Below are 14,494 nucleotides of genomic sequence, written 5' to 3' on the forward strand. Positions count from 1 at the left end.
CCCTCTCGCGGTAAGGCGACGCAAACCTGTCTAGACCAGAATTACAGGAATTTGATCTTGAAAACTGGCAAAGTAAATGAGAAAAATATATAACATTAACAAAATAAAATTAATTAGTAATAAATAAATAAATAAATAAATACAATAGTATTTGCTGTATATTGCCGGGCGTACTATTCAAATCTCATTGCCCAACATTCCAATCAACGGTCACCTGAGGAAAGGCGCCGTTTTCCTAGTGGGACGAATCAAACTGTATGGGCTAGGCTGCACTCTGACCAACTTGACTTCGTTACTTCGTTAGGGTTTCGGTTGAAGTTAGTTACCGTTGGCATAGACTCACTCTCAGGCACACCTTCTACCTCTCTTATCTAAGAGGGCGTGTACGAAACGAGTCTAGTAAGCGAGGAATCACCTGAGCTCATTACACCAGCAGCACACAGGTGTAAAAATGGGCAAAGCAGTTGGACGCTGGGACTTTGAATGGGTCTATAATGAACAACCGCACACATGGAGAAGAAAAGAAATATTAGGTAAGTTTAAATTAAAAGACAGAAAGACATATTTAAGTCAGCAGAATTCGTTGAAACATACTTACACGTGATTTCGGTTAGTCGACTGACTTGATTTGAATTAAAATATCCACTTAACCATTTGGGAGCGTGTTAGATTTTGCTATCTGGTTGTTTATTTTGTGTTGGTTAAGATATACATAACTCATCTGTATGCTAAAAGCACTTTATCTCCTCACCAGTGCCTGTCACGGCATAACTCTTATCACTGATTATACAGGTATTTACATTGACATTTAATCCTAGTGCATATCTAATTTAAAATTCAATATAAGTTCATACTACTTAATTATATACATTACTGCCATCCTTCGCCGGAAGAGTGTGTGCGTGCCGGTGAGCGTATGAACGTAGCCTACGTATGCGTGAAGAAGGCACAAAGTTTTTTTTTTAAATGTTTTTCTTTTACATACTCTGTAACTTAGTAGTGTGTTATATATGCTAAATATGAGCTCAACTCATTAACTCATCCTGCTTGTAAGTATTTGAGACCAAACGTACGTTGCCATATGTTTGGTGTAATGTAGTTTGACTCGTAACTAGTGTAGACAGGTGAAACATAGATGTGTTTTACCTGCCTCACATGTTAGACAATGGCTTCAGGGGATGATAATTTGTGTAAACTGATTCCATGCATTATCTGCACAATAGCAGTGGGTTTTGCTTGGTGACAACATTCTAGTCTTATGACCATAACTGTAAAGATATCATGTCACACGCTCAGTTCCCCCATAAAACACATTTATGAGCAGCTTATGGATTTCGTCACAAATGTCACAGGGTTGGAGGTCAGAGTGTTTTTTTTTCCCTTTGTGTACAGAAATAAGGAATGTAAAAAGCTAAAACTCTTTTGACAGATCACATTGAACTGGAAGAACTGCCCCTTTACTGCAATTCTCCATTATACTGAAAAACACCTTTTGATATTGATATGATATTGTGAAGTTGCATGGGTAGTTTTACACCTCAAGCTCTTTAAATATTAATAATGTATTCTTCTATGGTCTCCAGACTATTCCAGAAGGGATACGCATGCCAATATTATATACAAACTGTTGCTGTTTCATATTTTAAGTAACAAAATATATATCAAATGTTACAATTATTTATAATATTATATACAAAACATAAGAAAAATATTGCATTAAATATTTTATATATTAAGTAACACAGAAATCCTGGATCATTGTCAAGTCATTGGTTTCTTTGCAATCTAAAACTGGTTTAACGCTTGTATGGTGTTTGGGTCTGTGGGAGCCATTTTCACTTTTTGTCAAAAGAAAAATCATACAGTAAATTATTTTTTCAAGCTCATACTCATTGAATATTTGGGAAGTAAATTCTAAAAGGTGAATATGAATGTTTGAATTTTTAGTTATAAAAATGTGGGTGAAAATTTTGAATTGAAATATTCACAGCTTAAATAAACAACTATGTTCAATTTCAGTACCTAAAAATGCAAGCCCTGAAAAAAATAAAAGGGATTAAAATGCAAGTATTGTTAATTCAGTGCATTATTTTTTCAGTTAGTGCAAGTCAACATGCTTTTTTGTTTCAAAGACATTTGTCATTAATTTTCTTTCATACACCACTAGCATCACCACTAGCGTCTGAATGGATTTTGTGGTCATTTTATTTACACACTTTATGGCATTTGGTTACTCATTACCGAGGTGAACTCCCTTATTCAGAAACTGCATGCATGATGTAATATTTTAGGCTTAAATATGACTTCCAGAAGCTGAAACAGAAAAACATTGTTTAAAAAATAAACCTGTTTTTGTGTTTCCGTGACATTAAGCTAGGTGACAGGTGTGATCTTGTTCAGAGTAAAGGAGACTCATGGGGCAGAAAAAGAGGCATCCAATCTCCACCTACGTGTGTACAAGAACATCATTGCACATGAAGCCCTATAGTGTTGCTGGCAGCCGCAGCTGTGCTTGTTTTGTGAGGGCTATTTGTTTGACTGATATGTAAAATGTAAAGGCCAAACAAATGCACTGATAATTTGACATGAAACTGAACCAGGGACGTTTTCTCTTTTAATGATGACTGACATGCTCATTTCACCTGCCCTACTGTGAATAACCCTTGACGAAAAAAAAAAAATATGACACACATGCGACCATACACTTATGCATAAACCAGTAGAAAACCTGGCAATATGAACAGTTTGCATATAGACATTATGCAAACTGCAGTGTTATGGCAGATTTGCATGCAAGTCACCTGTAATCGAACAGGTGAAAGTGAGCCCTGTGAAAAAGAGCTTTGTGGAACTTGTATAAAGCAGTGAATGATGTCAACAGAACATTAGCAGGGCAAACAAATCTGCTAATTAAAAAGGCACACTGCCAGGGGAGCGTCTGTCCCTTGTGGGGAGAATTAGTAACTGGTTCCCTACCTACACAATATAGTGAATTAACATGTTTAATAGGTTACCATTAGCAACAGCAATAAAGTGATAACCTTAATAAATAATAATAATAATAATAATAATAATAATAATAATAAAAACTGTGATACAAGCATAATTATTGTGAGTGCTGCTTAATTTAATTGAGATGTTAATTTCAAGAACAGTCTGTCTTTAAATGGATGTATGACAAATCCTTGAACATGAACCAGACTCAAATAAAGATATATGACAATCCCTATTACAAGAAACTAATTTCAAGAGCCCACACAGTAGTTCTAGTGTAGTGCTTTCCTTAATGAAGGATTATTTCTCTACTGCAGAATGCACTGTACTATAGAAATACTGTACATACTGTACTTTTTTCCCTCGGATCTCTTTTGGATGATAAAAAAATACAAATTAAAAATCTAAATACACTACCAGTCAAAAGTTTTTGAACAAAAAAGTCTCTTCTGCTCACCAAGCCTGCATTTATTTGATCCAAAATACAACAAAATCAGTAATATTGTGAAATATTTTTACTATTTAAATAACTGCTTTCTATTTAAATATATTTTAAATGATCATTTATTCCTGTGATCAAAGCTAAAATTTCAGCATCAATACTCCAGTCTTCAGTGTCACATGATCCTTCAGAAAGCATTCTAATATACTGATCTGCTGTTCAAGAAACATTTATTATTATTATTATTATTATTATTATCATCATCATCATCATCAATATTTAACACAGTTGAGTACATTTTTTTGCATTTATCTGAAATAAAAAGCTTTTGTAACATTATACACTATATCATTTAAAAGCAGAGAGTCATTTTTTGGGAGGAGAGAATTCGTAGAAGTTATTTTGAGCAGCAAATCAATATTAGAATTATTTCTGAAGGATTATGTGACTGGAGTTATGATGCTAAAAATTCAGCTTTGAAATCACAGGAATAAATTACATTTTAAAATATATTCAAATAGAAAACAATTATTTTAAATGGTAAAAAAATCAAAATGTTACTGTTTTTGCTGTACTTTGGATCAAATAAATGCAGGCCTGGTGAGCAAAAGAGATTTGTCATCAAACGTTTGAAAAAATACTACTTTTTTTTTTTTTTTTTTTTTTTTTTTTTGCATGTACATGTATATTTATTCTTCGAACTGTATAATCTAACGTTTATGACATTTATTCTCTTTTTTTCAGCAAAGTATCCTGAAATCAAGTCTTTGATGGGTCATGACCCCCAGCTGAAATGGGTCGTGTCAGGGATGGTACTCACCCAGCTCCTGGCGTGTTACATGGTCCACGAGCTCTCCTGGAAGTGGGTGTTGTTTTGGGCGTATGCGTTCGGTGGATGCATCAACCACTCTTTAACCCTAGCCATCCATGACATTTCACACAACGTGGCCTTCGGCACCAAAAGAGCACGCTGGAACCGCTGGTTCGCCATGTTCGCCAATCTCCCAATTGGCTTGCCTTATTCAGCATCCTTTAAGAAGTACCACATCGACCACCATCGTTATCTCGGAGGAGATGGATTGGACGTGGATATTCCTACTGACATTGAGGGTTGGTTCTTCTGCACCCCAGCCAGAAAAGTGCTCTGGCTCTTTCTCCAGCCTTTGTTTTACGCGCTCCGTCCGTTGGTGGTGAACCCCAAGCCCGTGACCAGGCTGGAAATGCTTAATGCAGTTGTCCAGTTTGTGGTAGACATTATCATCTACTATTTTTGGGGTTTGAAGCCCATAGTCTACCTCATCGCTGGCTCTATATTATGTATGGGCCTGCATCCCATCTCTGGACACTTCATCGCTGAGCACTACATGTTTATGAAAGGTCATGAAACCTACTCTTATTACGGCCCTCTCAACTTAATAACCTTCAACGTGGGATACCATATGGAGCACCATGACTTCCCCAGCATTCCTGGGAGCAAACTACCTGAGGTATGAGTTTAGCTATATTACGGTGTTTTTAGGAATGCATGGTATTCATATTCTGACTGATACGATAAGACGATAATTATGCCAGAGATTAAAATTATGCTCCATTTTGTTAGTCACTTTTTAGTTTGAGTCACTTTTACACACTACAAGTGAAGATGGGAGAGTTCACCCAAAAATGAAAATTCTGTCCAATTACTTACTCTCATGTTATTTCAAACCCGTAAGACCTTCGTTCATCTTTGAAAAAGATATTTTGAATGAAATCCAAGCATTTTCTGACCCTGAATAGAGACACGTTCAAGGCCCGTTAAGGTAGTAAGAGGGGTGGGGGAAAAATCGATTCACATTTGAATTGCGATTCAGTCTTTTAGCGATTCGCATCTATTCACAAATTTCAAAAATCTATTTTCTAGTTAATAATAATAATAAGAAGAAGAATAGCATGATCGGAACAAAACAGCAACAGCAATGGAGGAGGAAAAACAAATACATTTTGCCCCATTTTCAACGAGGGCACGCGTTTGGAAAAATGTTATATTAATTATTGATCTTTTGTTATTATGGGAAGTATTCGGGAAGGGATGGAAAACGAACAACGCGTTCTACGGAGCCACTAAAGGGACATGGCTAGCGGTAGCTTGTTACATTAGAGTAACGTTACATAATACATATTTCACTTACCACATAAACAGAGTAAGAAGAGATGACTAATAGGACAATGGCAAATGATTTGCAGATCCTGAGCACCACTGACAAACATCTAATCTTGTAAAATATGTGGTAAGTAGACTCACTGTCTAGACTCACTGATCGCGAATCTCGATTGATGGTGTGATCACATTCGGACACATCCCTAATGGGAAGTGTAAAGTATTTTAGATTTATCAGTAAGTTAATAATAGGAAACACTGATTTCTACCCAGGACTACCCACACAATAGGACATTGTTAAAATAATCTGTGAAATCAGTGGTTCCACCTTAATTTTATGAAGCTATGAGACCATTTTGTGTGCAAAGAAAACAAAAATAATGACTTTATTCAATAATTTCTTCTCTTCTGTGTTAGTCTTCAACGCAATATCACAACGCTGTGTTCTGATGTAGAACGTCAATCTCTCTTAAGTCACCTACTGTATATTCTGGTTCAAATAAGTAAGGCTGGTCAAAAAATTGCAAGTCATCCTGTCTGTCGAAATCTTCAAACATGTTCATGAAGACTGTTTTATCTCAACAGCGTACATTTTTGGGTGAACTATCCCTTTAAGATAAATTCCAAAAAGATAAACTCCCCCGAAAAAAGAAACTTTAGTAATTCTCAAACATTTTCTTAAGAACATTTTATTTTCTTAAGAAACATTAACTTTTAGTGAATCCAGCCCAGATTTTTAATACTTCTCAGGAAGTTTACTTTTCCGACTAGAGCTCAAGTGGAAATGTCGTGGTAATGTAATGCCCTCTATTGATTTTGACACTGTTAGTGATTAAGAGGAAGAATGTGACATTTAGTGTCGTGACTAACTAGAAGGACGAATGTTTGCTAACCTTTTTTTTTTATGCTTCATCAGTGTTCATAAAACAAGTTAATTCTGTTTATAGCTTATAGACATCACGACATCAATGTGAAAGAACCCCAAGGCGTGTCTGTAAACTGATTATTTATGCAATGCGCTGTATCTGTTAATATTTAACCGTAAAGTATTATTAATGACAGGAAACTGTCCATTGCCCTACCTATGTTTTACACTCTAGCTGTATAATGTTTGATCATCTACAGAGCTTTCCTATTTTGCAGGTCAAGAGGATTGCAGCAGAGTACTACGACTCACTGCCTCAACACACTTCCTGGATGCGTGTGCTCTGGGACTTCGTTTTCGAGGACACAATCGGCCCCTATGCTAGAATCAAGAGACAATACAAACTTGGCAAAAAGGAATGAAATGGGTGTTAGACTACTGATCTAACCAAACACGCTACAAGGTATTTACACAAAGTACTACACAAATCTGTGAGGCACTTGCAGGTTGTTAGTTAAAAAGGAACAAACCCTTTCAACCACAAAACTGCAAACCTCTGTCACAGCATTTCATCATAGATCCATGTGTACAATGTTTGAACAATAACCGCACATTCCCTGCGCTTGACTTGATTTGTGATTTACTGTTTGGGTGTATCAAAGCCCAGCTCGTTCCTAACTAAAACGTGAAACTTCATTAGACCTGACCTGTTGTTCTTACGGTATCCATTTTCATTATCAATGCAGTTATTTGTGTTTATCTTTGCCATCGTCACTTTCTCAACTTAACCCATGTCAGTTAAGATGTACCTAAGGATGGAAGTGCTGAGATGAAATGTGTTTGTGTTTCATCAGTGAGGCCTTTTTGAAAACTGAATATTTAATTGTGTTGTGCACTGTTGTGTAACTAGAAGTCTTTAAATATTGTTTGACATGTTCTGTCGTTTGCACTGTGACGGTTTAACTCTGAACACCATTGTGTTAAAGCTGTGTGGAATATATTTGTTCAGCACAATGTATTTCAATAAATTTCCATATACATGATGAATCTGAAGTGAGATTTTGTAAGAGGTCGTTTGTGATGTTCAACAATAAGACATTTTTTAAAACAGAAACACGAGACGAGTTTAAAAGGGGGAAAAGCTTTTAAAGTTCTTTTTATTCCATCAATCTCACACTCTCAACATGTTTAATTTAACTAATTTCTGTGAAATATCAACATCAACTTTTAAAATCAGGATCAACCTAATTAAACCAGGATACATTGTACGTTCAAACAATTCACCCAATACTTTAAGCCACTTTCAATAATTCATCTCACGTTGTGTGTATATATATACGTGTATATATATATATTTCCATGTCCATCTCTTGAGCTCATTAAAAGAGCGTCTATATTTAACCTCATACCTCCAGATCAATTTAAAACAAAGTTCTACAGAACTTCTGCATTGGCCAACGAAACAAAAGAGAAAAACCAAAATGTCTCAACTATAGTAGTTTGCTGACGGTTTCGCACAAACGTGCAGTTTGTACTTTTTAAAACCAAAGAAATAAGAGCAGTAATATAAAATATAAAAGGCTGACAATAACTGTCGTGCAACATCGTATCTCTCTCATTTAATATAATACAATTCTTAACAATAATAACAATGACCAATGAAACAATATAAACTTAGAAAACAAAAATATCTTCATTAATTTCCCACTTGTTGACTTTAAGACTTGAAAGAGCGAGAGCAGCAAGCTGCACAGTGGACTGTCTCAACGTTCATACTGGAGGAAATAGAAAATTCAGTGTGAAGGTCTATTTTCCATCTGCTCGTTCATTCACTCATCCAATCACACAATCACTCGCTCCACTTCTATCCGTTCCTCAGCTTTCCCTTGTCCTTCTCAATAATGCCTTGTGTCTGCACAACATTTCTGCAACTGAATTGCAGACATGCTGCGAGAACGTTTTCACGTGCGCTTTCCTGTACTTCCCCGAACCTTCAGTCATTATCAGTCGTCGTCGTTGACTTTTCTTAAGACTATGTGGAGCCAATTCTCAGCAGTTCCCTTCTAATGGCTAAAGAGAAAGAGAAAAATGTAAATATTCTCAAGAACTGAAAACGTGCGTAAAATCCTAAATCCTTAAACTTACCATCAATAATTTCTTCTTTTACTTTCTGCAATTCCCGCACAACTTCCTCCAAGATCTCCTTTTGAACGCAACAGATTTTATCATTATCAGCAGGCCAGTTTTTCCTCATTTTTTTGCACAATACACAACGCAATATGTCATTTTAAAAAAGATATTCTGAACTAACCTGTTTCATTCTGTCAAAGTCAAATGACTCAGCATCACTGGTGCTTCCGATTGGTTTTGCCCTGTATAATGTTCAGCATAAATATTAAAATGCAGATCATTTAAATGAATGATCATAGATGTACCTGCAAGTCACATTTTGCTCTTACAAAAGCATGTGTAGATGTATTAAATATTAATATTGCTTTCTGATGTAATCTCAGTTTTCACAACCGGTTCATTTTCAGAGTTCAAAGAAGTCATTTTCTGTGTGTTTACACAAACATTCAATGCAAGCTTACACAAAACATAAAAACTACATTTTCTAGTTGTCAGAAAGCGAGCAGAACCGGCTTTGTTTGCATTTAGGTCATTACAGGCTCATGTTGCCCAGGGCTTTACTTCCTTAACATGACCATTTGTATTGGCAACCGAGCAATGGACGTTTACTCACATATGCAAACTCTATGATGGAATGCCTCAACAAATGTCAGATTTAAAGGAACCAAATGTTTTAAAATGACAAGAAACAAGTCATAAGACAAAGCTCTCATTGTACAGAGTGAGGAACTGCACAGTAAACCTGCTGAAAACATACCTTGACACAGCTGAAGACTTGTCTGCAGAGTTTGCTCGTTCCCATGGCTTCTTCACAGGATCTGAGAAAAATGTTTAAATACACCTCTTAATTTACCTTAATTAATTTGATCATCAAATTAATATATTTTTACTAAAACGTTTTTAGTAGTTTTCAGTTTTTTAAAAATCCTGAAGAAAAAAAAACATTACGGTTTGCACACAAATATTAAGCCGGAAAGCTGTTTTACGGAATGTTTCTTGAACAGCAAATTAGAATGTAATGGCTGCTAAAAATTCAGCTTTGCCATCATAAATTACAAAAAAAAAAATTACAACTGGAAATATATTAATGTAGAAAACAATTATTTTTACAATATTATTGTTTTCACTGTATATTAAAACAGTATTGGTAAGCATTAAAGACTTCTTATAGAAATATAAAAAAAATCTTACCAACCTCAAAATTTAGAATGGTAATTAAAAAAAAATAAATAAATAATTGCAACTCACAATTCTGACTTTTTTCTCAGAATTGTGTGATATTTCTCGCAATTACGAGTTTATGAAGTCAAAACTGCAAGATATAAACTTGCAAATCTGCTTTTTTTTTCTCAGAATTGTTTATATCATGCAATTCTGACTTTTTTTTTCTCAGTATTGCATCACATGCTTGATCTGACGAATCTGACGTTTTTTCTCGAGATTTCTGACAATTGCAAGTTTGTAAAGTCAGAATTGCAAGATATAAGACTTTTTTCTCAGATTTGCGAGTTTATAGAGCCAGAAATTAAAAAAAAAAAAACTCAGAAATATTTTTTTTTCTTAGAATTGTGCACTTCAGACTTCCAATTTTTTTTTCTCTTAGAATCACAAATTTATTTCACGCAATTCTGTCTTTATAACTCAGTTGTGAGTTTATATCTCATTTGATATATTTGAGAACAAAAGTCCAAACTGCAAAATGTGAACTCAGTTGTGAGGAAAAAAAGTCAGAATTGTGAAAAAAAAAAAAAAGAAGTTGTAATTACCTTTTTTAAATCTTTTATTCAGTGTCACAAATGGACATCCATAGTAAATTAAGTAAAAATAAAATAAAAATTGTAATTAAAAAAACACCTGAGTTTTGTCCACGAGCAGATGATGAAGGGGATCCATTAGACTCCTCCTGCAAGAAAGCGATATCAAACTGATTTGATATGATACAATGAAAAGAACTGACAGAAATACACAATCAACATGTGTGTTTTGACAAATGGAGTACAAAAGTCATACATTTTGACTGTCTTCTGGTTTCTCTGAGGCCTTCCTCCTACAGAATGATCATATTTAACAATCAAAGTTTGTACTACCACAAGTCATGAATCATTAGTTATGGAAAACAAAAAGACAGCGAATGGAAATGGTTCTGACCTCCTTGCTAAAAGGGCATTCATCTCCTGCATGAGACCCTCTCCACCACCTCCACTGCCTCCACTAGAGCGATTGGCATCGTTCTTGCTACTGCTTTCCTCTGGCTAGAAAAGATAAAACATGAAATAATCAGGCAGCAAGATACTATTATTGAACTTTTTGCATTAAAAAAAGAAATATGTGAAACATGTTGTGGTTTGAGAAAGATAAGTGCCACTCACTCGCTGCACTTTTCGCAGCTTGGCACCAGCTAGAGCTGCAGCCAGACCTGCCGGAGCAGGACCTCCACCAGCCGGCAGTGGAGGCGGGGTAGGAGGGGGCCCTGTGGCGGGTGGTGGCGGCCCTGGTGGGGGAGGCCCAGGAGGGGGCGGCGGGGCCGGCGGACCCGCCATGGCTGCTGAGGTAGGGGGGTGAATGGGAGGAGTGGATGAGAGCATGGAGGGATGACCCGGTGGAACAGGAGGACCTTTTGGAAGAAAAAAAACAGAATCACTGTTGTATTCTAGACTGAATGCTTAAAGGGATAGTTCACCCAAAAATGAAAATTCTGTCATTAATTACTCACCCTCATATCATTTCAAACCTGTAAGACCTTTGTTTATCTTTAGAACACAAATTAAGATATTTTTGATGAAATCCGAGAGCTTGTTGACCCTGCATAGACAGCAACGCCATGTGACATCAGTGGTTCAACCGTCATTTTATGAAGTTACGAGAATACTTTTTGTGCGCTAAGAAAACAAAAATAACGACTTTATTCAACGATTTCTTCTCTTCCGTGTCAGTCTTTTCACGTATAAGCGATAATGCTATGAACACGGAGACCTACACGGAAGAGAAGAAAGCATCATAAAATTAAGGTTAAATCACTGATGTCACATGGACTATTTTATTGATGTCCTTACTACCTTTTTGGGCCTTGAATGTGTCAGTTGCATTGCTGTCTATGCAGGGCCAGAAACCTATCGGATTAAATCAAAAATATCTTGATTTGTGTTGTGAAGATGAACAAAGATCTTATGGGTTCGGAACAACATGAGGTTGAGTAATTAAAGACAGAATTTTCATTTTTGGGTGAACTATCGCTTTAGTTATAAATGCACTGAAATGAAATACACCGCAATGGCAAACATTTGTATGGAAGCTTGTTTCTGCCACTGAATAAAAAATTAAAAAGCTAATTGTGACTTTTTATCTTACAATTCTGACTTTTTTTTTCTCACAATTGCAAGTTTACATCTTACAATTCCAACTTTTTTAGAATTGGTTGATATTTTTGTGTGAACTTTGCAATTGCAAGTTATAAAGTCAAAACTGAGTTTATATCTTGCAGTTCTGACTTTATTTCTCGCAATTGCAATCTTATATCCTGCAATTCTGACCTCCTAACTTGCAATTCTGATTAAAATGTCACACATGTAATATAAAAAGTTGCAATTACCTTTTTTTTTTCTGTGGTGGAAACAAGCTGCCATACATTTGTGTCGACTTAAAGGTGAAGTTTCGCATCACTAGCAAAATTGAAATGAGCAAAACTGCAAATAGGGAAAATCATACTATATACCTACATATAGTCTCAGTAGTACGTAAGGATTTTTTTTCTGCTGGCCCATTCGGGCTATACTTTTGAATTTATTGTTCCAAAAGAAAGCACTAACTTTTTTTTTTTTAGATTTATTATAAATGATATTGGCATTTTTCATATTTTACATTTTTCATAAATAATGCATTTTCTTTATCAGTGTGTTTATTTGGTATACACTGAGCAAGGGCTTAGTAATACTTTTATTCAGTACGGATGCATTAAATTGAGGTCACAATAAAGTCATTTTTAAGGAAAAAAAAAGTACATTTTCCACAAAAATATTATGCAGCACAACTGTTTTAGAGACTTCTTTTAAAATGACTATTTGATAAAAATCTTACCAACCCCAAACATTTGCATGGTATTGTATTTTTTTCTATACAAGAAAACAAAAACACTTTTGCACGTTTGGTTTGCAGCACATTCTTATTGATGCCTCTGAGGTGTGTTTGCAAATTTGACAAAACCTCATCCATGTCAGCCAGCTAGATAATACTATCTCTGAGTCAAATCAGCAGAATTTGCATGATAAAACATCACAGAAAACCAAGTGTTTAAATTTGCAAAGTAGATGTACAAGATCAATGAACGTTCAATAGAGCGACAAAAAGGACAAGTGACACTGGTCTATCAAGTGGTCCGAAACTCTCTAGCACTGGTCCTGGGTCAGCAGACCACCCTTAATATTGAGCCCTGCTTACAGTTGCTACTACATAATCACGTGAGACAAAACAAAAGAACCAAAAATGTGATCTGCAAAGAGCAAACACAAAAATGTAACATAGGGGTAAGTTTAAGCTATGACAAATCACCTTTGAGCAAACACACATGAACATCACTGCGATGTATGAATGTTTACTTTATAATCTTAAATCTTTCTTCCTCTATAACAAAGAAGGTGAGGCAGCTGCCATTTGTTCAAATGAGCTGCTGTGATTTTGTTGTACAACACAGACAAAAGTCAACAGCCTCACTGACAATACTGTCGGGCCGGTATTTGCATATGGTTTCAGTACAAAGACCGTACTGTTGCCTTTAGACAGCTTTTGAGATCAAAATGTAATTAGCTCTGTCTTCCACAAGTCTTTTGGAGGTGGGCAAGAAACTACAGAGGGGGCAGCTGGGAATACTTACTGCTGGATGCTGTGGCGTTCTGATAAACAGGCGAGGGAGACGTCTTGGGCGTTGCCCCCTCGCACAAAGTAGAGTGAGCGTTGGGTGTGGTGTTGAATGGGGGCGTGGCCTGGTATAGCTGCTGCTGGTGGAGGGCGGGGCCTTGGACAGGCTGGCCAATGAAAGGGGGCAGGGGGCAAGTCGATTCTTGGATGGGATAGTGTGGGTGCAATGGAGCTCCAGAGGTAACCTGTGTAGGAGGGTTTTGGTACAGGCAGTACTCCTCTGCTGGGCCACTGGACGACTGTTGGTGGTGTGTTACAGGCTCCAAGTGGGATGTGTTAGCGGGAGCTTTGGGGCCGTTGTTTAGGGGTGGCAAAGGGAGGGCAACAGGCAGAGGAGGTTGTTTGAGTGGCACTGCCATTATAACGGGTGGCGATGCTGTGGGTAATGGGGCGTACATATGGGTTGAGGACCATGTGGTGTGTTTGGGGTCCTGATGGGCCGTTGGAGGGGAAAGAGGGATTTGCTTGATGTTGCGAGGTGGAGGGGTGATACCCGGCTGCACGGGGGAGAAAGCAGAAGCCAGAGAGGTGGAAAGCTGGGAAAGCTGCTGTGCCTTTTTTTGAGGGGAGTCCACAGTGCGGTAGCCGCACTCCCGTTCCTGGGAGGAGGAAGAGGAGGTGTGGGAGGAAGGTTGTGCGGGGTTAAGGTGAGCATAGGAAGGGGGAAGAGTGTTAGCCCGATACTGTCTGAGGTCATGCAGAGTGGTTTCGGACTGAGAGGCGGATGCTGATACTTTAAACTGAAGGGTGGAGACTGAGAAACAGAGAAAAAGACAAACACAAATGACAAACGAAAAGAGAGAAACGTGACAGTGATAAAAATCAAGCATCAACACGTACGAAGAAACTTAAAATGATGAAATGTGAGCAAAATATAAGATTTTTAAAGCATGTTATGTGCCTTGCAAACAGGTGAATCTCACAAAAACATCACATCAGGTCAGATTTCAGAAAGACAGAAATGGAGACAGAAAATTAGCCATATGTTATGAACAAGATTTTTGTATGTTTGAGA

At 36.8% G+C, this 14,494-nt stretch overlaps 2 protein-coding genes across 7 annotated transcripts in view; one reads left to right on the forward strand and one right to left on the reverse strand.

Annotated features, from left to right (window-relative positions):
* The first annotated feature begins 282 nt into the window (after positions 1–282).
* Positions 283–7,474, forward strand: degs2 (delta(4)-desaturase, sphingolipid 2). Its single transcript, XM_051132619.1, has 3 exons — positions 283–533; positions 4,181–4,923; positions 6,717–7,474. The coding sequence occupies exons 1-3, from the start codon at positions 452–454 to the stop codon at positions 6,858–6,860; spliced, it is 969 nt and encodes a 322-aa protein (XP_050988576.1). The 5' UTR covers positions 283–451; the 3' UTR covers positions 6,861–7,474.
* An 89-nt stretch (positions 7,475–7,563) lies between these two features.
* The window catches only part of evla (Enah/Vasp-like a), a 42,467-nt gene continuing 35,536 nt past the window's right edge, over positions 7,564–14,494 (reverse strand). For 4 of the 6 annotated variants that reach the window (XM_051132839.1, XM_051132837.1, XM_051132838.1 and 1 more), the window contains 9 exons: positions 13,436–14,233; positions 10,938–11,182; positions 10,717–10,820; positions 10,579–10,615; positions 10,423–10,471; positions 9,326–9,386; positions 8,750–8,810; positions 8,584–8,641; positions 7,564–8,508 (listed from right to left, as the gene is read on the reverse strand). In XM_051132839.1, coding sequence (XP_050988796.1) covers positions 8,471–8,508; positions 8,584–8,641; positions 8,750–8,810; positions 9,326–9,386; positions 10,423–10,471; positions 10,579–10,615; positions 10,717–10,820; positions 10,938–11,182; positions 13,436–14,233 — 1,451 coding nt within the window. In that variant the 3' untranslated portion in view covers positions 7,564–8,470. The remainder of the gene's footprint in view (positions 8,509–8,583; positions 8,642–8,749; positions 8,811–9,325; positions 9,387–10,422; positions 10,472–10,578; positions 10,616–10,716; positions 10,821–10,937; positions 11,183–13,435; positions 14,234–14,494) is intronic. The other 2 variants (XM_051132843.1, XM_051132841.1) reach the window with 1 other exon arrangement.

This window comes from Labeo rohita, chromosome 17 (assembly GCF_022985175.1).
Source record: "Labeo rohita strain BAU-BD-2019 chromosome 17, IGBB_LRoh.1.0, whole genome shotgun sequence".
Classification (NCBI taxonomy): Eukaryota; Metazoa; Chordata; class Actinopteri; order Cypriniformes; family Cyprinidae; genus Labeo; species Labeo rohita.

Excerpts from the sequence above, each read along its gene's own strand:
- degs2 (XM_051132619.1), top strand. The coding sequence starts at position 452 with ATGGGCAAAGCAGTTGGACGCTGGGACTTTGAATGGGTCTATAATGAA. Across the intron at positions 534-4,180 it reads GAGAAGAAAAGAAATATTAG|CAAAGTATCCTGAAATCAAG; the intron begins GTAAGTTTAAAT and ends TCTTTTTTTCAG. Across the intron at positions 4,924-6,716 it reads CTGGGAGCAAACTACCTGAG|GTCAAGAGGATTGCAGCAGA; the intron begins GTATGAGTTTAG and ends CCTATTTTGCAG.